This window comes from Salvia hispanica, chromosome 5, assembly GCF_029641045.1.
Source record: "Salvia hispanica isolate PSC_SH4W2 chromosome 5, Shi_PSC_v1, whole genome shotgun sequence".
NCBI classification, from domain to species: domain Eukaryota; kingdom Viridiplantae; phylum Streptophyta; class Magnoliopsida; order Lamiales; family Lamiaceae; genus Salvia; species Salvia hispanica.
Genome location: NC_142696.1, coordinates 34,263,940 through 34,282,760, shown reverse-complemented (window position 1 = coordinate 34,282,760; position 18,821 = coordinate 34,263,940). Strand labels below are relative to the sequence as shown.

The 18,821-nt window shown below is 39.2% G+C and overlaps 4 protein-coding genes across 5 annotated transcripts; 2 read left to right on the top strand and 2 right to left on the bottom strand.

Moving 5' to 3' along the window:
* The first annotated feature begins 1,954 nt into the window (after positions 1 to 1,954).
* LOC125187144 (Pentatricopeptide repeat (PPR) superfamily protein) lies at positions 1,955 to 4,380 on the top strand. The gene is made up of 2 exons (XM_048083673.2): positions 1,955 to 2,134; positions 2,276 to 4,380. Exon 2 carries the CDS (start codon positions 2,356 to 2,358, stop codon positions 4,066 to 4,068), a length of 1,713 nt encoding a protein of 570 aa, XP_047939630.1. The 5' UTR covers positions 1,955 to 2,134; positions 2,276 to 2,355; the 3' UTR covers positions 4,069 to 4,380.
* Positions 4,381 to 4,552: 172 nt separating this feature from the next.
* LOC125186811 (Ribosomal L18p/L5e family protein) lies at positions 4,553 to 6,148 on the bottom strand. Of its 2 annotated transcripts, XM_048083263.2 has the most exons (3): positions 5,992 to 6,148; positions 5,212 to 5,318; positions 4,553 to 5,071 (listed from the first exon to the last, which is right to left on the bottom strand). In XM_048083263.2, exons 2-3 carry the CDS (start codon positions 5,305 to 5,307, stop codon positions 4,619 to 4,621), a joined length of 549 nt encoding a protein of 182 aa, XP_047939220.1. In that variant the 5' UTR covers positions 5,308 to 5,318; positions 5,992 to 6,148; the 3' UTR covers positions 4,553 to 4,618. The 2 variants fall into 2 exon arrangements, with proteins under 2 accessions (XP_047939220.1, XP_088914401.1); XM_089058275.1 differs by having other exon boundaries at positions 5,212 to 6,146.
* Positions 6,149 to 6,654: 506 nt separating this feature from the next.
* LOC125186212 (uncharacterized) lies at positions 6,655 to 10,413 on the bottom strand. Its single transcript, XM_048082559.2, has 2 exons — positions 10,217 to 10,413; positions 6,655 to 9,261 (listed from the first exon to the last, which is right to left on the bottom strand). The coding sequence occupies exon 2, from the start codon at positions 9,164 to 9,166 to the stop codon at positions 6,905 to 6,907; it is 2,262 nt and encodes a 753-aa protein (XP_047938516.1). The 5' UTR covers positions 9,167 to 9,261; positions 10,217 to 10,413; the 3' UTR covers positions 6,655 to 6,904.
* A 5,342-nt stretch (positions 10,414 to 15,755) lies between these two features.
* On the top strand, positions 15,756 to 18,229 carry LOC148926697 (protein FAR1-RELATED SEQUENCE 5-like). Its single transcript, XM_089059219.1, has 3 exons — positions 15,756 to 15,801; positions 16,305 to 17,067; positions 17,230 to 18,229. Exons 1-3 carry the CDS (start codon positions 15,756 to 15,758, stop codon positions 18,227 to 18,229), a joined length of 1,809 nt encoding a protein of 602 aa, XP_088915345.1.
* The last annotated feature ends 592 nt before the right edge of the window (positions 18,230 to 18,821 follow it).

The following is an 18,821-nucleotide window of genomic DNA, read 5'->3' as shown; positions in this document are numbered from 1 at the left end:
AGGTGTCTTTTGTTACAAACGTTTATTTATAGGGACTTAATAGAAATTAACATAAGTTGATTTAAACAAAACCCCAGCATAAGAGCATTCCCAATGGAGGTGGCGAATTCTCGGCGATAAATCGCCGGTTATCGCCGAATTATCGCCGGCCATTGTGGCGAAGTCGGCGATAATTCGGCGATAATGTTGCCGTTGCTTCGCCGAGTGGCGTTCTAACGCCGGATTATCGCCGAGCGATCGCCGGCCACTGTGGCGACGCTCGGCGATAATCGGCGATAATTAAAATTTTTTTTTTTTTTTTTTGAACCCAACGGCTATTTTACATTCCACCCCTATAAATATTTCCTCCACTTCCTCCATTCATCACCCACAATCTTCATTCTCTCCATTTTCAATCTCTTCTCCCAATCTTCAATTTTCATCAAAATTATGAGCTTTTGGAAGAAAAGTTCCCGATCGGGTAAGGATAAGGGTAAGGGGAAAGAGTCGAGTTCACAAATTCCCAACACGGATGAAGCAAACGAGCAGTGGATGCAGTCGTTGTTGGCGATGGGTTCTCCTCCCGGCCAACTTCCATACGGGGGTCCGTCTCCTTTGCAGACTCCTCCGGCGCGGAGACTTTCTCCGTACTTCAACTCTGCCGGCAGAATGCCCTTTCCAGCCGACGATGTGTATCGGCCCCAGTTCGACACCCCCGGATCAACCCCAGGCGACCAAGAATCTCAGGCCGCGACACTGAGCGCGGAGGACTTCGAGGTGGAAGAAACGCCCACCGAGCCGCCTTCTAGGAGCGGGAGGGGGAAGGCGCCGGCGTCGTCGGCTGCGACTGATACGGGTTCCGATGAGAGGCCGAAGCGGGTAAGGACTACTTACACTCTGCAAGAGTCCGAGCTGATAGCCGACTGCTGGGCGGACACGTCACAGGACGCGGAGCGCAGCAACTACCAGACTGAGATCATATTCTGGGAGCGGATTGCCGCGAAGTACAGGAGCCACAAGACTGCCTCAATGAAGGACCATGGCAGCGAGGCGATCCGTCGGCATTGGGAGCGCCTCATGAGGGACTGCGGGCACTTCAACGGTATTTATTCTAACTTGATGACTCACATGACGAGTGGCCAGAACGAGCACATGGTCCGAGATGAGGCCATCCGGATGTATAGTAGCCAGTACTTGTCGACGAAGGGCTTCAAGTATTGGAACATCTACGATAAGCTGAAGGATCTCCCCAAATTCCGGACGGGAATGCACGACGCGCTGCACGGGAAATCGGTGCGCTCGCGACTTAGCGTTTCGGAGAGCGAGGGGAGCGCGGCCCACATCGACTTGAGTGGGGATGGTCCGCACGAGCGCCCGGAGGGAGTGAAGAAGGCGAAGGGGAGGCGGAAGGGGAAGGGCGCAACGTCGGAAGTCGCGTCGGAATCCGTCATCGACTTAGAAAAAGCCACTTATTCGAGCAATGTCGCCAATCTGACCCAGATGTACACGCTGTACTTCACCGGCGGCGGGACCCCTGAAGAAAAGGCGGCCCTCTGGAAATGCATCCAACACCTGCAGAGTACGCTGGGGCTCGATCCCGACGCCCCTCCGGCCCCTCCGTCTTAGATTTTTTTTTTTTAAATCTTTGTTTATTTGCGTTTTTTATTTGTAGTTTTTTTTTTCTCGTTGTATTATATTTTCCAATGATTAATACAACGATGAATTGTTCATTATTAGTCTATTTATTAAATACATTTGTAGGGAAAATTAAATAATATAAAAAATAATGATGTAAAAATGAAATGTTGAGTTAGGGAGAAATAAGGGAGAAATAAGGGAGAAACCAATGTAGCACTTGGCTAAAAACTGGGGATAAATTTTGGTGCTGATGTGGCGCTGATGTGGCAGGAGTTAGGGAGAAATAAGGGAGTTTTTAGGGAACTCCATTGGGAGTGCTCTAAGCCCTTCCGATTTTGAAATCAACTACGCCGGCCTTCCAAACTCCGAGAAAGCAAAATCGAATGAAGAGAGAGATAGACAGATGGTAGTGAGAGAAAATTTGAGGTTGAGGAAAGTCCAGTCCCATTTCAACTGAGGGCGGAGTTTACAAGAGCAGCTGCAGCGCGCGGCCGCAAGCAGATTTCTCGGTCATAAGGTATGAGATGAAATCGTTTTCGAGGTTACAATCAACAGAGAAAATGTACACGCATTTAGATACTTTTTTTAAAAGTTTTTCTCTACTCTTCGATTGCAGTTTGTTTAATTGTATGAATACAAATTCCAATTCCTCCTGCAGGTTGAGTTATTAAGTGGAATTCATCACAAGAAATTGATCATTTACGCTTGTTCTGTTTTTCAATTAATTGAGGAACAGCAATGGCTTATGCAGTTGCACCGCATAAATCTTTGATTGAGGTTCATAATTCGCATAGGCTGAACTCATTCTCCAACCAAGCAGATATAAATTCGGATTCAAGGGCTACAGTTCCAACTAAATGTGCTCTGCGGCAGGCTGATACAAATGGTGCCAAATTCACACCTTCTTTGTGGTGCAGAGGGCAGCAAGCAGGTGTGCGCATTGATAGGCGTGGCGAACAAGAGATGAAATCAAATGGTAACAGGATGGGATCTGAGAGGAAATTCAACGGCAAAATGCATCCGAGCACGTATTCGTATTCGTTGAAGTTTGCCTCGGATGGTTCCTTCCTTGAGAATGATGAGAAGACCAACAATGAAATCCTCCAGAGTTTGTGCAGCCGTGGGAAATTAGTCGAAGCAGTGAAGTTGGTGGATGTCATGACACGCAGAAACCAGATTCCGGATTTTCAGTCCTGCATAAACATCATCAGAGGTCTGGTGAATGCTAAGCAAACAGATAGGGCTTATAAGGTTCTTCAGTTAGTCGTTATGACTGGTGGGATTCCTGATATTATAACCTATAATATGGTGATTGGTGGTTTGTGTAGGAAAAAGTATCTCAAAGTTGCTATTGATTTGGTAGAGTGCATGAGCTTGAGTGGTTGCCCTCCTGATACCATCACTTTCAACACAATTATACGAGCCATGTTCGATCAGGGCAAGTGTGACGAGGCTGTCCAGTTTTGGAAGGACCAGCTCAGAAAGGGCTGCCCTCCTTTTGTGATCAGTTACACGATCCTCATTGTGTTGGTGTGTAAGAAAATTGGAGCCACGCGGGCTCTGGAAATCATGGAGGATATGGCAGTTGAGGGGTGTTATCCTGATATGGTGACCTATAACTCCATTGTCAATCTTACTTGTAAGCAGGGGAATTATGAAGAGACTACATTGGTTGTGTGCAACTTTCTTTCACGCGGGATGGAACCAAACACTATAACGTACAATACCCTGCTGCATTCTCTTTGTATGTATGGGTGTTGGGACGAAGTAGATGAGATGCTTTCCTACATGATTGAAAGCTCGAGCCCTCCTACATCTGTAACATACAATATTATTATCAATGGTCTGTGCAAGGAGGGACTGGTTGATCGTGCTATTGACTACTTTCATCAGATGGTTTCAAACGGCTGCTCTCCTGATATTGTTACTTATAACACCTTGCTACGTGCATTGTGTAAGGAGACCATGATAGACGAAGCTATTGAGATTCTTCACCGCTTGAGAAATACAAATTGCTCTCCCACCCTTATCACATACAATATTGTGGTTGATGGATTGGCCAAGCAGGGAGTGATGGAGAAGGCAATGGAGGTGTACAAGTACATGCTGGAGCATGGGCCTCGCCCTGATGATGTAACATATCGATGCTTGATTTGGGGCTTCTGTCGGGCTGATCAGGTTGAGGAAGCCGTGGAACTGCTGAATGTTATGGGGTTGTATAACAGGCGCAGAGTGAGGGACAACTGTTATAGATTCATCATTCATAGGTTATGCAAGAAGAAGGAAGTGGATGCTGCTGTTGAAGTTGTAAAACTGTTTATTTCAAGTAGAAAAAAATGTGATCCCATCTTTTGTCCCACCATTATTCTAGGAATACATGCTGCAGGCATGATCGATGAAGCTGCAGAGCTCCGCAAGAAGTTGATAGAGAGAGAGTTGCTCTCTCTTTAGGGAGGTAGTGTAGGTTTAGCGTTTCGGACAGGAACGAGGGGAGGCATATGCTTGTGTTTTGAGCTCATCTTAGGAAGAGAAGGGCAAGTTTTTAGGTTTTTTTTTTTGTAGGAAGCAGAAGAGAAAGCTAAAGAAACTCGTTATTTTTGAACGATTTAGAATAACTTTAGATGCAGATTTTTGGCCCTTCATTCTGCTCTTGGAGTTTTTATGTATGGATTCTCCACTCGAAATATTGAATTTTGTATCTTATCAAATACAAGTGTGCTTATTCTCCACCCTATGTTATATAGGGGAACTAATCCCTCAAATTGAAAATTCTATCACGGTACTATTCATATCTACCAAGATTTCGTCGTTTCTTTAAACCAATCCATTTCTAAATGAATGTGAAATCACCATCTAAGAAAATATGATAATCCACATTCCACAATAATTTTAAAAGTAACAAAATTAGAGAGACCTTGTTGATGATGGAGCACAATGAAAAACTAATAGCGTTGTTAACAATTTGAAATTGGTTTGACAAAACTAGGACTTGTAAAAATGATCAATCAAGATAGATTTTGACATCAATGCCATTGTCAATAAGGGACTGAACAACTGCCCTTATTTTCCCTTCAAACTTATCTCTTTCCCTGGGGGTATAAGAAGCTGTATACACGTCAGCTTCTCTCGCCCTATCGGCCAAAATCTGACCTATTGCCAAACAAGCAGGTATGTCGGATCGTGATCTCAGTGCAGCCTTGATATCTTTCGAGTTTGTACCAGCAACAGCAACCTGCTTGCATGTCACTCTGTGGGTGATTGAAGCAGAGACGAACCGCTTTGAGATGAACACGTCCAGGGTAAACGGCTCCATGTAAGCAACGGTACGCTGTTTGAAGGATACGTGCTTGTTTGGATTTCTCGACTTCTTTTCTTTTTGATAAGTGTATGGCCTGCTATTATCGTCATCTAGAAAATCTTCGACGCCAAAAAAGCTTCTTGGCGCCAAAGACGGCTGCAAGAATCAATTCTTAAGATTAGAATCGATATCTATTGATATTCTTCAGTTGTTTAGGATAGCCAGTTGAGCAAAATGGAATAGGATTTTGCCATAGAGATGGACAAAAAATGATGAATGAAAAGCTACAAATTCACCTGAGCAGAGTGGAAACCGCGTATCTGTGATAATGACCGGATTTCACATCCTCCATCCACACGAGCACATAACTTGCGGCAAGCTAGTCTCAACATGCTAACACAACCTAAACAGAATGCCAAAAGAGTCGAGGAAAAACAAGATAACAATATCTCCACACTCCCACCCTAAAACTCTACAAGCACACCATTCTTAAACAAAACTCATGTTGGGAGCCGTCCCGTCTATATAAGCCAGAAACGTACTGAAGTATCATCTATGAATTTGATCAAACAGGCATCACCATAAATTTGTAAATAGAGGGGGACTCAAACCAAACAAGCAATTACAAGGTCCAGAAAAGATTATACTTTTCCAATCCAAACTGAATTATCCTTTGATCTATACATAAACAAACTCAATCTCTTGTATAGTAACTAAGTATCATATCACATGCTGGGATACAAGTTATTCCTATCAATTTCTTCAAACAAACAGTAGCCATGAAAGAGAGAGTCATCTTCTAACTTCAACTTAAGCAAATCAGGCCGAGTAAAAAACCCAACCGTGAAGCCCTATTTGTCAGCTAATCTCAAATCCACTTCAAAGTTGGATTATTTTTAAATTTTATTTTTTGTATTTCAGTCTTGGTTTATCTCCGGGAAGCTAAATTCACCGTCAAAACAAGAAAAATAAAATGAATTACTCAAGCCTTAAAAGAAGGAACCATTCGTTCCTTTCTTCATCCATCAGTTTCATACATAAGAAACAATCTAATGATAGAAAGGTGAAGTTCTTACCTAATTTCGAAAGAATCGAAAATGGGAAAACTAGGTTCTTCAAGCCTCTAAATGGGGGTTAGTGGAGAGAAGACGGCGGCAGACTCGCGGCGGAGGAAGTAGGGCCTCTCCAACAAGGTGTCAATTTGGGTTGTGTAGAAAGTAGAAACACAACTCAGAATTGTAACCAATTAAATCATAAATTTGATTATTCAAAATAAAACATTAAAAATATATTTTCTCTTTCGAAAATTTCCAAACTAAGCAAAGTCAATAATTCTTTAAAATATTTTTTACATTTTTATTTTCTTAAATTCATGAAATTTTAAATTTATAATTTTTTGGAAATCAAATTAACTTTCGATTTCAACATTTTATACCCGTGACACAAAGCTTATTCATATTGAGGCGGATTTTTTTCATCTCCATCATATGAAAACACGTTTAAGCAAAAAACAAATGTGTATTTTAGTCTCTATAAAAACATCCTCACTTTTTAAAACACTCAGCCAAACAATGAGACAACCTATCTCACTTGAGACCTTCCAAAAGCAGCAAACAATGCAATGTGTAATACACATTAAACAGAGAATAATAGGGTTGAAGCTAATTTAATTGAAGAGATCTCAAAAGAAGACATAAACAGAGAATAAAGAACTCTGCTTCAGAACAGAAGACAGCAACTACAAAAATCAGGAAAGAGTAGAAGTAGGTAAAAAATATAACTTCAATTACATTATCAACATTCTGATTCAAAATGATACACCATGTCACCTGCAAAGCTAATAAAAAAAGTATGTTCTCATCCTTGTGATCTCAAGGCAGCTCTAACAACTTGCTTTTCATCAGCAGGTGAATGCCTCATGGTTTCTATTCCAATATTAAAATTTCCTGGAGTTCATCTATCCTGGGGGGACCTCTGAACTTCGTAAATCTACCCATCAGAGGACTCCAGATCCACAAACACCTTCGTATCATATCCCACAACATTACTTTTTCCTTTATCGGACTTTGGTGGAGCGCAATTAACTCCAGGCTCCATCTTATCAGTTCCCATCTTTGATTTGGCGGGGTAGCACAAGTGATCTGGATTCAGAGGTAAGGCTGAAGGATCGAGTTCAAAAGAGTAAATGGGCACTCCTTCCCTTTCAGAGCCTGTCATTTTGTAAGAACGAATACAGTGTGAGAATCTGTACATTTCATCGGGCCTTATCATAAAAGATTCGGTCATGCTCTGGCAACTTCTCTGGAAAAGGCACACAAATCCTTCAACTTTGTCTAAGTAACAAACCCTTGCACCAGACAAAGTATTAAAATCCGATAGCACCTCAACAATTTCATATTTGTACTTCCCGTGCCTAGCAGGCTGGGAGCTCCAGCTCAAATCCCAGTCCTTAAATACAGCCCAAACCTCCCCTTGTCTAGGATATATGTATAAAGAACCTCTCTTACCCTTCTCACAGGGCACTTGCTGAGAAAATATGAGTCTACTTGGCATTTTTTGAACTTTGCCAAGCCTAAAAGCACCACAACCAACAGGTAAATCTTCATCTATCCATTTCTTCTGAGTGTCATCTGCAGGTTCAGCTTCTAACCATGTGACGGACAACTCAAACGGAGAGAGTTGTACCTTCTTCACCTTTGCATAATATCTTGGCATGCCATCAACTGAATCATAACAAGCCCAATACTGGTTAACAGCAAAACAGTTGGCATTACGATCCTTATCAAAATCACTGAACTCTGGATCATCATATTCAAATTCATCCTTATCCGAATCATCAGAATGTGCATCCCAGTCAGAGCCAATTTCAGTTTCAACCGCATCAGTACCAACATTTGGCGTACAACCGCCTTTTTCCTTTGTATTGACTTCTATGTCAGTATCAGATCCTGTTTCTTTACTCTCAGACTTGGAAAATTCTGAATCAGCATGTAAACCATTTTGATTCTCATGCTTCACAGATTCTCCATTCAAAGCATTGGATTGCCCATTTTCATTATCTTCTGGTAACTTGTTCCCTTGAGATCTCTTGCAAGACCCAGGAACAGCAACATCATCATCATCATCACCAGCACCTTCGTTGTAGGACACATTCTGCCTTTTTCGAGAAGATCTTCGTGGAAATTGGACATTAGTAGGTCCAGAATCTGGATCAGTTGCAACATCATTGACATCTTCTAGATCAGATTCACTGGAGGTGTCGTAACTCTCACTAGATTCTGAAGAATCTGAACCCCTTCTTCTCCCCTTCCTTTTGTTCTTTCTGTTGCCATCTTTCCTATTATTTCGATCACCACTGCCTGTCCGATCTTCCTTTCCACTTCTTTTGGCCTTAAAGTCTCCATTGACATTTGCAGCCCTTTCTACTCCCTTATCTTTGAAAATAGTTTCTGTCCGAAAACTTGGTTGGGGTCGAACTGTTTGCTTGTTGGCACACCACTGAGATGCCATTTGCGATGCCGAATATCCCATGCCATTTTGAACACCCTGTTTACTTCCACCATAATTTGGTATCCCGTTCTGAGAACCTTGAGCACCAGTTTCAAAAACACTAAAATTCTTTAAGCATTTCGGGCAGCGCAACGTTGTGTTCACATGTTTTCTATCTAATTGGTACTTAAAACAACAAAATGGGCAACTTGTGCAGAACACTTCCTGCCTGGCAGAAAAGCTCGACTGTGTGGTTTGATGTTGATTCATACTGTGAAAACCATTGGTAACTTTGACCTCAGGTCCACATTGAGTTTTCTTTAAGTGATGATGTGGAGGAACTACTTGAGCAGATCTAACCAGTACCCTGATCTTCTGATCATATAAAAACTTCTTTTGGGGATCTGAAAGCACAGCATTTGCCTCACAGATCAACTTAAAAGCAGACTCTGCACCAGGAAATCGATTCTTATCAGGATGGAGAAAAAGAGCAAGCCGCCGATATTGTTTTTTGATTGTCATCTCATCAGAAAACTTTGCAGCTTGAAGAAGTTCATACCAGTCCTTTTCAGATCCAGACACCATTTTTTGTGCTGCACAATGAACATCACAGATGCTAAGCAGCTGGGTAATATTCTCAAGTTCTGGGTAAAGATTCTGTGCCTTCAGTGCAATTTTCTGAGCCCCCTCAAAGTCATTGTTTTTCATTTTCATCTCAGCCAGTTCCCTGGCCCGGATAGCCTCATCTTTGTTGCACTCCATTGATAATATAGAGATACAAGATTGTGTAGCAGTGAAATACCCCAAACAATCTTATTAAAAGGCAACGTAGAGAGTTTTCTTCTTGTTGATACGACCTGCAACCAAATTGACACTTTTTATAAAACAATACTCTATAGTAAACACACATGTAATAGTTATGGGTAAAGTTCTCAGAAGAAATAGTTATGGGTAAAGCTTGGTACCAATAAGTTAAAACACAAGTTTGATGAACCCCAGTTAGATATAGAGAAAAAGATACAAGTGGAATTCCACAGCCTAAGACAAATGCAGGAAAAAAAGACGATATAATCATGCATGCTGGTCTGGCATTTACATAACAGGGCACATTTAGTGGACAAAACAAAATTGGAGTTAAAATATTCTCCAGAGGTAGCTTTGAACTCAATGCCCTGCTTGTAACTTATCATCATGCAGAAACAGACTTATAACTTCAACCACTGGTGCAGATATCCAAACTCCTAACTAGTGGCAGAGCCACATGACCTCTAGGAGGGGCAAATGCCCATTCTCAACTCCTCAAAATTTCCTCACATATGTTTTTTCCCCTCCTAAGTTGAATCCCTGGCCCTGCCCTGCTCCTAACTATCTTATAACAAACATACACTTAATAGTAACAGATTTACACAACAACAATCAATCTTAAGGAGCCAGAATGTTAGACTAAAAGGGAACTCCTTGAAATTTTTCAAAGTCTGTAATTAAACTGCATACCATTTTATAAATTATGGCTCTCTGTCCAAACACAGGATGTCAACTCAGAGCAAAACTAGCACCATGTCATTATTGATTTTATGCTCTATGGAAAGAGTTAATAAGCCACTGCCAGGCATGCGAATTTTTTTTTAAAAAGGAGGTAACATACAGAAGGCGAATTGCTGGAATATCAAACAAAACCCTAGAAACGGACGAGATTGTGAATTTGCATACTCACACAACCCTAAACAACCACAGAAGCTACAACCAGGAGACGATTCACAGAGCAAACACAAGTAAATATATACATGCAGGTGATCATATACCCAGACTCACCTTTTATCTGTTCCGTGAATTGAAAGATGAAGCAGTTTGAAGATGCAGAGTGAAATGGGCGAGAGAAATTTGCGTGCAAAATGAGGGTTGAGACTTGAGAGTGGAGGGAAATTGTAGAGTGAAAATTTTTGGGGAAAAGCTAAGAGAGAGAAGAATATTTGAGTAATTTCATTTGCCTCAAAATTAAATGAAGTATGCCACTTAGAGTAGGTACATACAGCCAAGAGAAGTTGCATATTGTCGTGTACTCTCTAAATGCAATTTGCCAACTTTATATTATAGACAATAGAATTGGGCCAACATTAACTGGATCAAAGCCCAATGTCCTTGAGTTGTTACTTTTTGAGAAAAAAAAACTATTCAATTTTTTTATTTTAGATGAGAAAAAATTGACACAAATTCATTATTTTTTATAAACTTATTTCTTTCCAAATTCTGCTTTTTACTAACAATATTTAAATTTTGTCTATCAATTAATAATTTATTTGTTTTAATTTTGCAATCAATTAGGATTTGAGTGCTGATATAACTTGATAATGTACTTATATAGAACTATCGAATGTCAACAAAAACGATGTAACATTATAGGCAATGCAACGATATTATATTATACTACTTACTAAACAAAAAAAATTATTTGGTGTATACACTTTCATCTCATTGCTCATTTTATATACACCTCATCAATCTTTCTTAATTTAAAATTTAAGAAGACAAGGAAGGTTGATTAGTTGTAAAAAGATAAATCAATAGTTTAAAATTCATTTTACAATTATATATAAAGCTGGTATGTAAAATTATAATTTGATAAAAGTTTAAAAATCTACCGTCAAAATGTAAATGTGGGACTGACAAGGGAGTAAGAGCATATCATGGCCGATGGAGTTACTAAAATAAGGCGTCTTACTACTGACAATAATATTGATATTGTGCAACAATGCAAACCAATTTAGGACCTTGTCATCACGACTATCAAACTACTATGTTGGCTATCAGATCATTGTATGCACACTATAGTTCACGATTTTTCTGACCAATTATGAACTTTCACAAAATTAGGTATTTCTCACAATCTTTAAAAGTGGTCTTAAAAATTATCAACTTTTCAAATTGTGCGAATTTTCCACACTAAAGTTTTCAACATAAATTTGGCTACGTTGAACGCCAAAAAACCTATGTGTAATAGTCGGAACTGTTAGAGTTTGTATACTAGAAATCACCTTTCGAGTGATTGAATCCTGTTAAAACTCTTATTTTATTTTCCAAATGAATAAACAGATTATTTTTGTCATAATGTTGTTATGTTTTACATTTAATGAATGTTTATTACATATTTAAATGTATAAGTAACTTAACAAAGTCTAAGTCTTTGTTTTAGTAGACCGGTTGTGGGCGTCGTTCACTTTAAGGTAACACGGTCAGTGCTAAACAAAGAAAAAGAATAATTTCACAACCTAGATAGACTTAGACTACCTATCGTGAAAGGTTGCAATGTCAGTCCGATTATTTCTAAGCCTTACTGAAATAAGATGACGTTGGTGTGGTATAGCACTGAATGGATCTAACAGCGAGACGGTCTTTATGCTATCTACTGAAAGACGAGGTCTCGTAAATTATTTCTCAATCAATGTACGTTAGCATTGAGCATACGGTATTGATTATGCACTACTTTGACTTACCAAATGGTGCGGGTTTTTCGCAACCTAATAAGCCTGGTATATTGGGTAGTGGTGATTAATATCTAGCGGTGCTAGGATTGCTATTATGTTGAATCGTGCGCGAGGTGAGTCTCGTTTGATAACATCCTTAAGAGAAGCTTGAAATAAGGTTTTATTATTCGGAACCTAGCTAGTTGGAGTTTAATTACTCTATGAATAATAAATAAGATTTTCTTGTTGAGTCCTCTCTTGGAATGAATAAGATATTAATTAATTAAGTCCATAGCAGACAATAATTGATTAATGGATGTTTCTATATTAAGCGCGAGAAATAAATATAAAGTATTGGAAACCCGAAGTACTTATAATTTCGGATTTGGATGGGGAGTGCAATATTACTTCTGTAGTGGCTGCTCGTAATATTCCAATTTTAAGCTTATATTAAATTGGGTTTAATTTAATTAGTAAAAAGCTAATTGGAGGAGCCCATATCCAAAGCCTTCCATAGATCCCTGTCTGGGCCCAATATGTGACTTATTATAAATAGGAGAATAAAGGAGACAGAAAATACACTTTATTTTCTCTAAAATTTTCGGCCCCCCCTACTCCTAGTGGTGGTCGAATTTTCTCTCCTCCGAGGGAAAGGATTTCTGTCTTCTCTATTTAAGTCCTAGTGCACTGGTTAGATCAGCCCACCCTGATATCAGTTCACAGTCCGGGAACCAGTCAGAAGATCCGTGGTTTTGTACTAAAGATCTTCACGCGGAGAAGGCGCTAGCTATCTTCGATTCTTTGGAGAATCATCAAGGTATAATGACTTAACCTTAGAAAAACATGTTTTAGGTTTCAATTAATTTAAAGCATGTTATTATTTGAGTTATGAGCATGATACGTGAGATAATTACGCGAATAGAATTTGTCTAAATAATCCGCTAAATAGATCTGAATTATTTGTAATTGATTTATGTAAGCGCTTCCGCTGCCAACCCCTTCAGGAACTACATTCCATCTAGTAGGAAAGATGAAACTAATGATGATATGGATGTTCTAAAATTAGTATCAGCATTTCATTTAGGAAAAATTTACGCTGGAAACTTTATTGTGGGAAATCCGCACAATTTGAAAAGTTGATTTTTAAGACCACTTTTAAAGATTGTGTGAAATACCAAAAGAGTTAAAGTGCATAGATTAAAGAAATATTCCCTTCGTCCCGCCATAAGTGACTTGACCTTTTAGCTGCATGCACAATATGGAATATCAAGCTTCCTGGGTCCAGAGAATCCACTAGATCACAAGGTCTAGGAACTCGCGGACGCTGAAAGACCTCGGTCGTTGGACACACAGTTTATCACTTCAAAACCCTCAACCCACGTATACTTATGAATTAGTATATGGAAGCAAGGATCGATCCCACGAGGACAGATGCGAAATCATGCATTTAAAGGGCTTTTGGCTGCTGCTACACAAATTTGGGTTGAGGAACTTATACTAGACAGGGGAAAAGAAATTTAACTATCTCTAGATCTAGGAACAGGAAAACATCCACGTAACACAGATTGACATTATATCATCACTACCTTCAAACCAACTTCCTAGATCTAGTAATATCACTACCTAATCTAGCTAGGCAGACTCGATGCATGCAGTGGGGACCATTTTCCCAAAATAGAAGTGTACGACCAAAAGCTGCAAAATAACCAATTCTAAGCCTAACTACCTACAAACGCAGAGCATCATCGGAATTTAACTGAAACATGATGAAAATAGAACAATACTTTGTAACTCAACGGTGACCAACAGATCGGACGTTAGAAAACACCGAGAACCAAAAAAAAAATCAGATCTCTATCTCCTAGATGAAGTAAAACAAAAATGAAAGCAGAAACTCAAAATCCATGCATAATTCAATTCCCATGTTCATATCCACACTTCGGATGCTAAATCCACTCCGGATCCAAGCATCCGAGACAAACTCCGGTCAGAATCATCTCCATACTACAGATTCACCAATTCTCTGCAGATAAACCACAACAACCACAGATCAACTCATATTCCCCAGATCAAGTACGCAAAGCATCCATCAAGTAAATAATAATCAAACCTCCGGAACAAACTCCTCAAAACGCCGAATCAACATAAATCAATACAAAATCAACATCATCATAACATGAAATTAAATTTATAGATAAACAGCAAGTAGCAAACGAACAAATCGACTTCGAACGGCGAAGTTCGACAGAATCCAAAACATAAACGCTGAAAAAATAAATGATTGTATCTTCGTCCTCCTTGAGGACGGTGTTGCACATATTCTCTTGATTATGAGACCTCTATTCTACCGCAGAATTCTCATTTCCCAAGTGTGTGTGTGTGTGTGAGCTGAGAGCTATATATTTTTGTGTGTTGCATGCTCCTTCTTATATAGGCGTGAAAGTGGGTCCAGCAGAGGCTTTTTTTTGTGTTGAATTGTCTTCTTTGCCCTCAGCTTCGGACTCCCTTCGTCTAGCCATTTTCTTTCTCGATTCTGCTCATTTTTCGCCTTCTTCCTTCGCTAGTCCACTTCCTTCAATTCTTCCTGGACCTGGCGAATTTCCTTCACACACCTGGCTTAAACAATGTGTTAGACCCAGTAAATGGTGACTTTTCATCATATAACCGATGCATGAAATTAGCCTTATCAAACTGCTCACACTTAAACCATACTTGTCCTCAAGTATAAAGACAAGAAAAAGAAATAAGGCGAATTTCAATGCATGGTTATCCCCTGAGAGACTCTCTAGACTCTAACTTAACACAGACTCCTAGACCTAGACACAAACTGACACACAAAATGACAAAACACTTACAGGAAAACACATAAACACATATGCATGAACTAGCTTCAACTTTTAGGCAACCGTCCCCACAAGATTAAGGTCAATCCAACAGGCTGCACTTCTCCAAATTATCCTCTTCCCTTCTTCCACCTAATCAATTTGTCGGTTCGTCAAGATAGCCTATTACTTTCCCAATTGTTGGATTCACTCGATCACTCATTCCTCACAGAGATGTTACGACCGAATCCCTCGTAAGTTATTGTCATACCACTGAAGCATCGGGTTATGAGAGTTTTCTCCTTCCTACACTTCGTTTCCCCTTTTATTCCTGGGTCAGGTTACTATTGTTTCCTGCCCTTAGACATATTTTCCCTGGACTTCGTCCAACTTATACCTCCACTTATATATATATATATATATATATATATATATATATATATATATATATATATATATATATATATATATATATATATATATATATATATATATGGTTGTGCTAAAATGACAACACCATTTAATATAACACCATACCACCATTAGGGGCCCTAGGATCTGGAAATCCGACCGTTGCTAAGCTGTCATGTGGCAGCTCTTTTTTTTTTGTTTAATCAAATTAAAAGGCTGAACGACAAATTGGGAAATCTCTTTATAATTTGATACAGAAACAGATTCACGCTACCCTTCTTTCCTTCCATTCTCAAACGTTTCTGGATTTGTCGCTAGATTTCTTCAAATTTTTCAACCAATTTCGATTTTGATTCACGATTCTGCAATATCTATCGCCAAATTTCACCCAGCATGTTTAATCCAGTTTGAGTTCATCTCAATTTGACCAATTCAATGACACAAGCTGTGCGATTCATCTCAGTTTTTTCAACCAATTTCGATTTTGATTTACGATTCTGCAATATCTATCGCCAAATTTCACCCAGCATGTTTAATCCAGTTTGAGTGCATCTCAATTTGACCAATTCAATGACACGAGCTGTGCGATTCATCTCAGTTTGATCTCTGTAATCGATTCTGTTATTTCTGGAATCCATTCCATAAATTCGTTCAAATATGGGTGAATCAATTATCGATTTTGATCTGGATGTTTTTCCAGCAGGTGGATTTCGTCATTACCTCAATTCTCGATCAATTTTTCATGTGTTTTCTGTCGCACTATGGATTATTGTCATATTTAGTGATGGATTGTTTGCCAATTTTGTCAGATTGAAGAGTATTTTGTGATTTTGATTGTAGGGAAAGTTTTTGTTGAATGTTGCTTTGTTTCTGAATCTGTTTTGTATGATTTGCTGTTTTACGTATTACATCTTGCTGTTTTGTTATATGGTTGCATAGTTTGTTCTATTTGTTGTTTCTGATTGTGTTTTGTTATATTTTAATTGCCTAGTTATGTTTTGTTATATTCTGATTATGTAGTACTAATTGTTCTGTTTGCTCATTCTGATTATGTTTAATAGTTTTAGTAATTGTTGTCATATTGCTGTTAGATTTTTTTATGCAATAATTGCTGCTTTATGTGTATCACATTGCTGTTCACCTTATCGTTTATTGCAGTCAATTGTATATGAACTAATTTGCCTCATGTTTTATCTTTTTATCCAGTTGCATGTGTGCCAGCATGCCCCGACGAACTCGGTCCTTATGTTGGTAAGAAATTCCATTCATTAGATGAGGGTATTGCCTTTTATGAAGCTTATGGTCGTGAAACTGGTTTTGATGTGCGTAAACGTGGAATCAAATCTACTAGAGATGTTGTTACGTGGCAATATCTTGTTTGTAACAGAGAGGGATTGAAGGTGGGGATTGAAATGGATGAGATGCATGCACAAGAGGGTTTTATAACCAAACGTAGACGCACATCCAAAAGGTGTGAATGTAGGGCGCGAATATCACTCAAGTATGTATTTGACGCTGGATTTTTGGGGTATGTTGTTCAAGAATTTGTGGAAGTTCACAATCATAGTATGATTGAACTTCCGTTTAGACGTTACATGCATATTAACCGTAGGTTGGGTGAAGTACACAGGCGATTCATATGGGACTGCACGAAAGCCAATATTGGACCCACCATGATATTCAAATTCTTGAATGAGTTCTTGGGCGGCTATGACACTGTTGGAATCACCGTGGCAGAACTTAGGAATTATGTCCAAGGTCTGAAAACTTATGTCGAAGGTTCTGATGCACAAATGTTGTTAGATGAAATGGCGAGGAAAAAGAAGGCATGTCCTGATTTCACATATCACTATCAGCTTGGGAGTTCAAAAGAGTTGAAAGCGCTTTTCTGGTGCGATGCAATATCTAAGCGGAATTATCAACTGTATGGTGATGTTGTCTCCTTCGACTCCACATACAATACCAATAGGTAATGCCTTGTTCGTTTATATATAAATTCTGCATTCCATGTGTTAGGTTTCTGTTTGGATAACATTGTAGATTAGGACTCTAATATTTGCAGTCTATTGTGTATTATATTGCAGTTTTTGGACTCTAATATTGTAGTCTACCATTTACATGTATGAAACAGGTATTGCATGATATTTTCACCCTTCACGGGCAAGGACAACCATGGAAAGCCAGTCACATTTGGAGCTGCACTCTTATCCAATGAAACCACAGAATCTTATTCTTGGCTCTTCAAGCACTTTTTGGAATCCATGGGTCAAGCTCCTAAGATGATTGTTACCGACCAAGATAGAGGTATGAGAGCAGCTATTCGTGATGTTTTGGTGGATACAAAGCATAGATGGTGCATGTGGCACATTATGCTTAAACTTACCGACAAAATTCCAAGGAGATGTCTAGAAGATGAAGAGTTGAAAAAAGAGATTAGTGCTTGTGTGTGGTCTGAGGTACTAGAGCCGGAAGAGTTTGAAGATTCATGGATGGGGATAATGGAGCGTTATGAGCTTCTTCATGTCGAGTGGTTTGTAACAATGTTTGACGATAGAGAGATGTGGGTCCCTGCATATTTTAGAGACTTTCCCATGGGGTCTCTTATTAGGACGACGTTTGTTTCCGAGTATGAGAATAGCTTTTATAAAACATTCACCAGACCTCGCTCTAATCTAGTTGAGTTCATCATGAATTTTGATCATGCCTTGGCTGCACAGAGAAATTCTAGCTCGACGTTAGATTATATGGATTCAACTATTATACCACCGTTCTCCAGTCAGTTGGTATTAGAAAAGCATGCTGCAACAAAGTACACTGATCAAATGTTCAAGAGAGTGCAACGTGAGATAGTGGACGCATTGCACCATTGTAGCACTGATGGTTTGTTGAAAGATGATGTGTTAGAGATCTCCACAATAAAGGACAAGTATAGTAAATCTTGGGTTGTTACCTACACGATCAGTGAGGATTCGTATACCTGTTCTTGCAAATTGTTTGGGAGAGAGGGAATTCTTTGTAGTCATATATTTTTGGTTTTCAAGAACAGGTTTTTGAAGGTTATACCTGATAAGTACTTCCATGTGAGGTGGTTGAAGACTGCCTTAGCTGATGTTATTCGTGGACCAGCTTGATGTTTGACAGATCCTGAACTTTTATCAGATCCAAACCAACAGTCAAAGAATAAAGTTGCTGACATATTTTTCAGTTACATGAAAAAATTTGATGCTGATAGTGCCATCATTGATTTGTTTTCAGTTGGAATTGATGAGCTTGGGAAGAGTCTTATGACAAGAATCCATGAACCATCTTCAGGAGACAAGGATAAGCCAGTTAAAGATTTCTATTTTGCTGAAAAGCCAGCTGTGGTTAGAGTACAACCACCATCAGTTGTGTCCACCAAAGGTTCGAAAAGTGATTCCAAAAGCCGTTTGGTGTCCGCGAAGGAAAAGGTTATAAAGTTGAACAGCAAACCATTGCGTCAGTGTAAAAAATGTGGCGAATTTGGTCACCATGACTCTAGGAACTGTGGTCGACAAAAGGGAAAATAAAATTGTTAGTTCATTTTTACATTATCAGGTTGCAGTCTTATACAGAAGATATTGCAGTATTAGGGTAGATATATTGCAGTCTAATGAAACGATTGCAGACACACTATTTTCTTCTTTCTATTCCTTCATTACTATTAATTTTATACTATTGTTTCCAAGTTGCCTTTTATTCCAT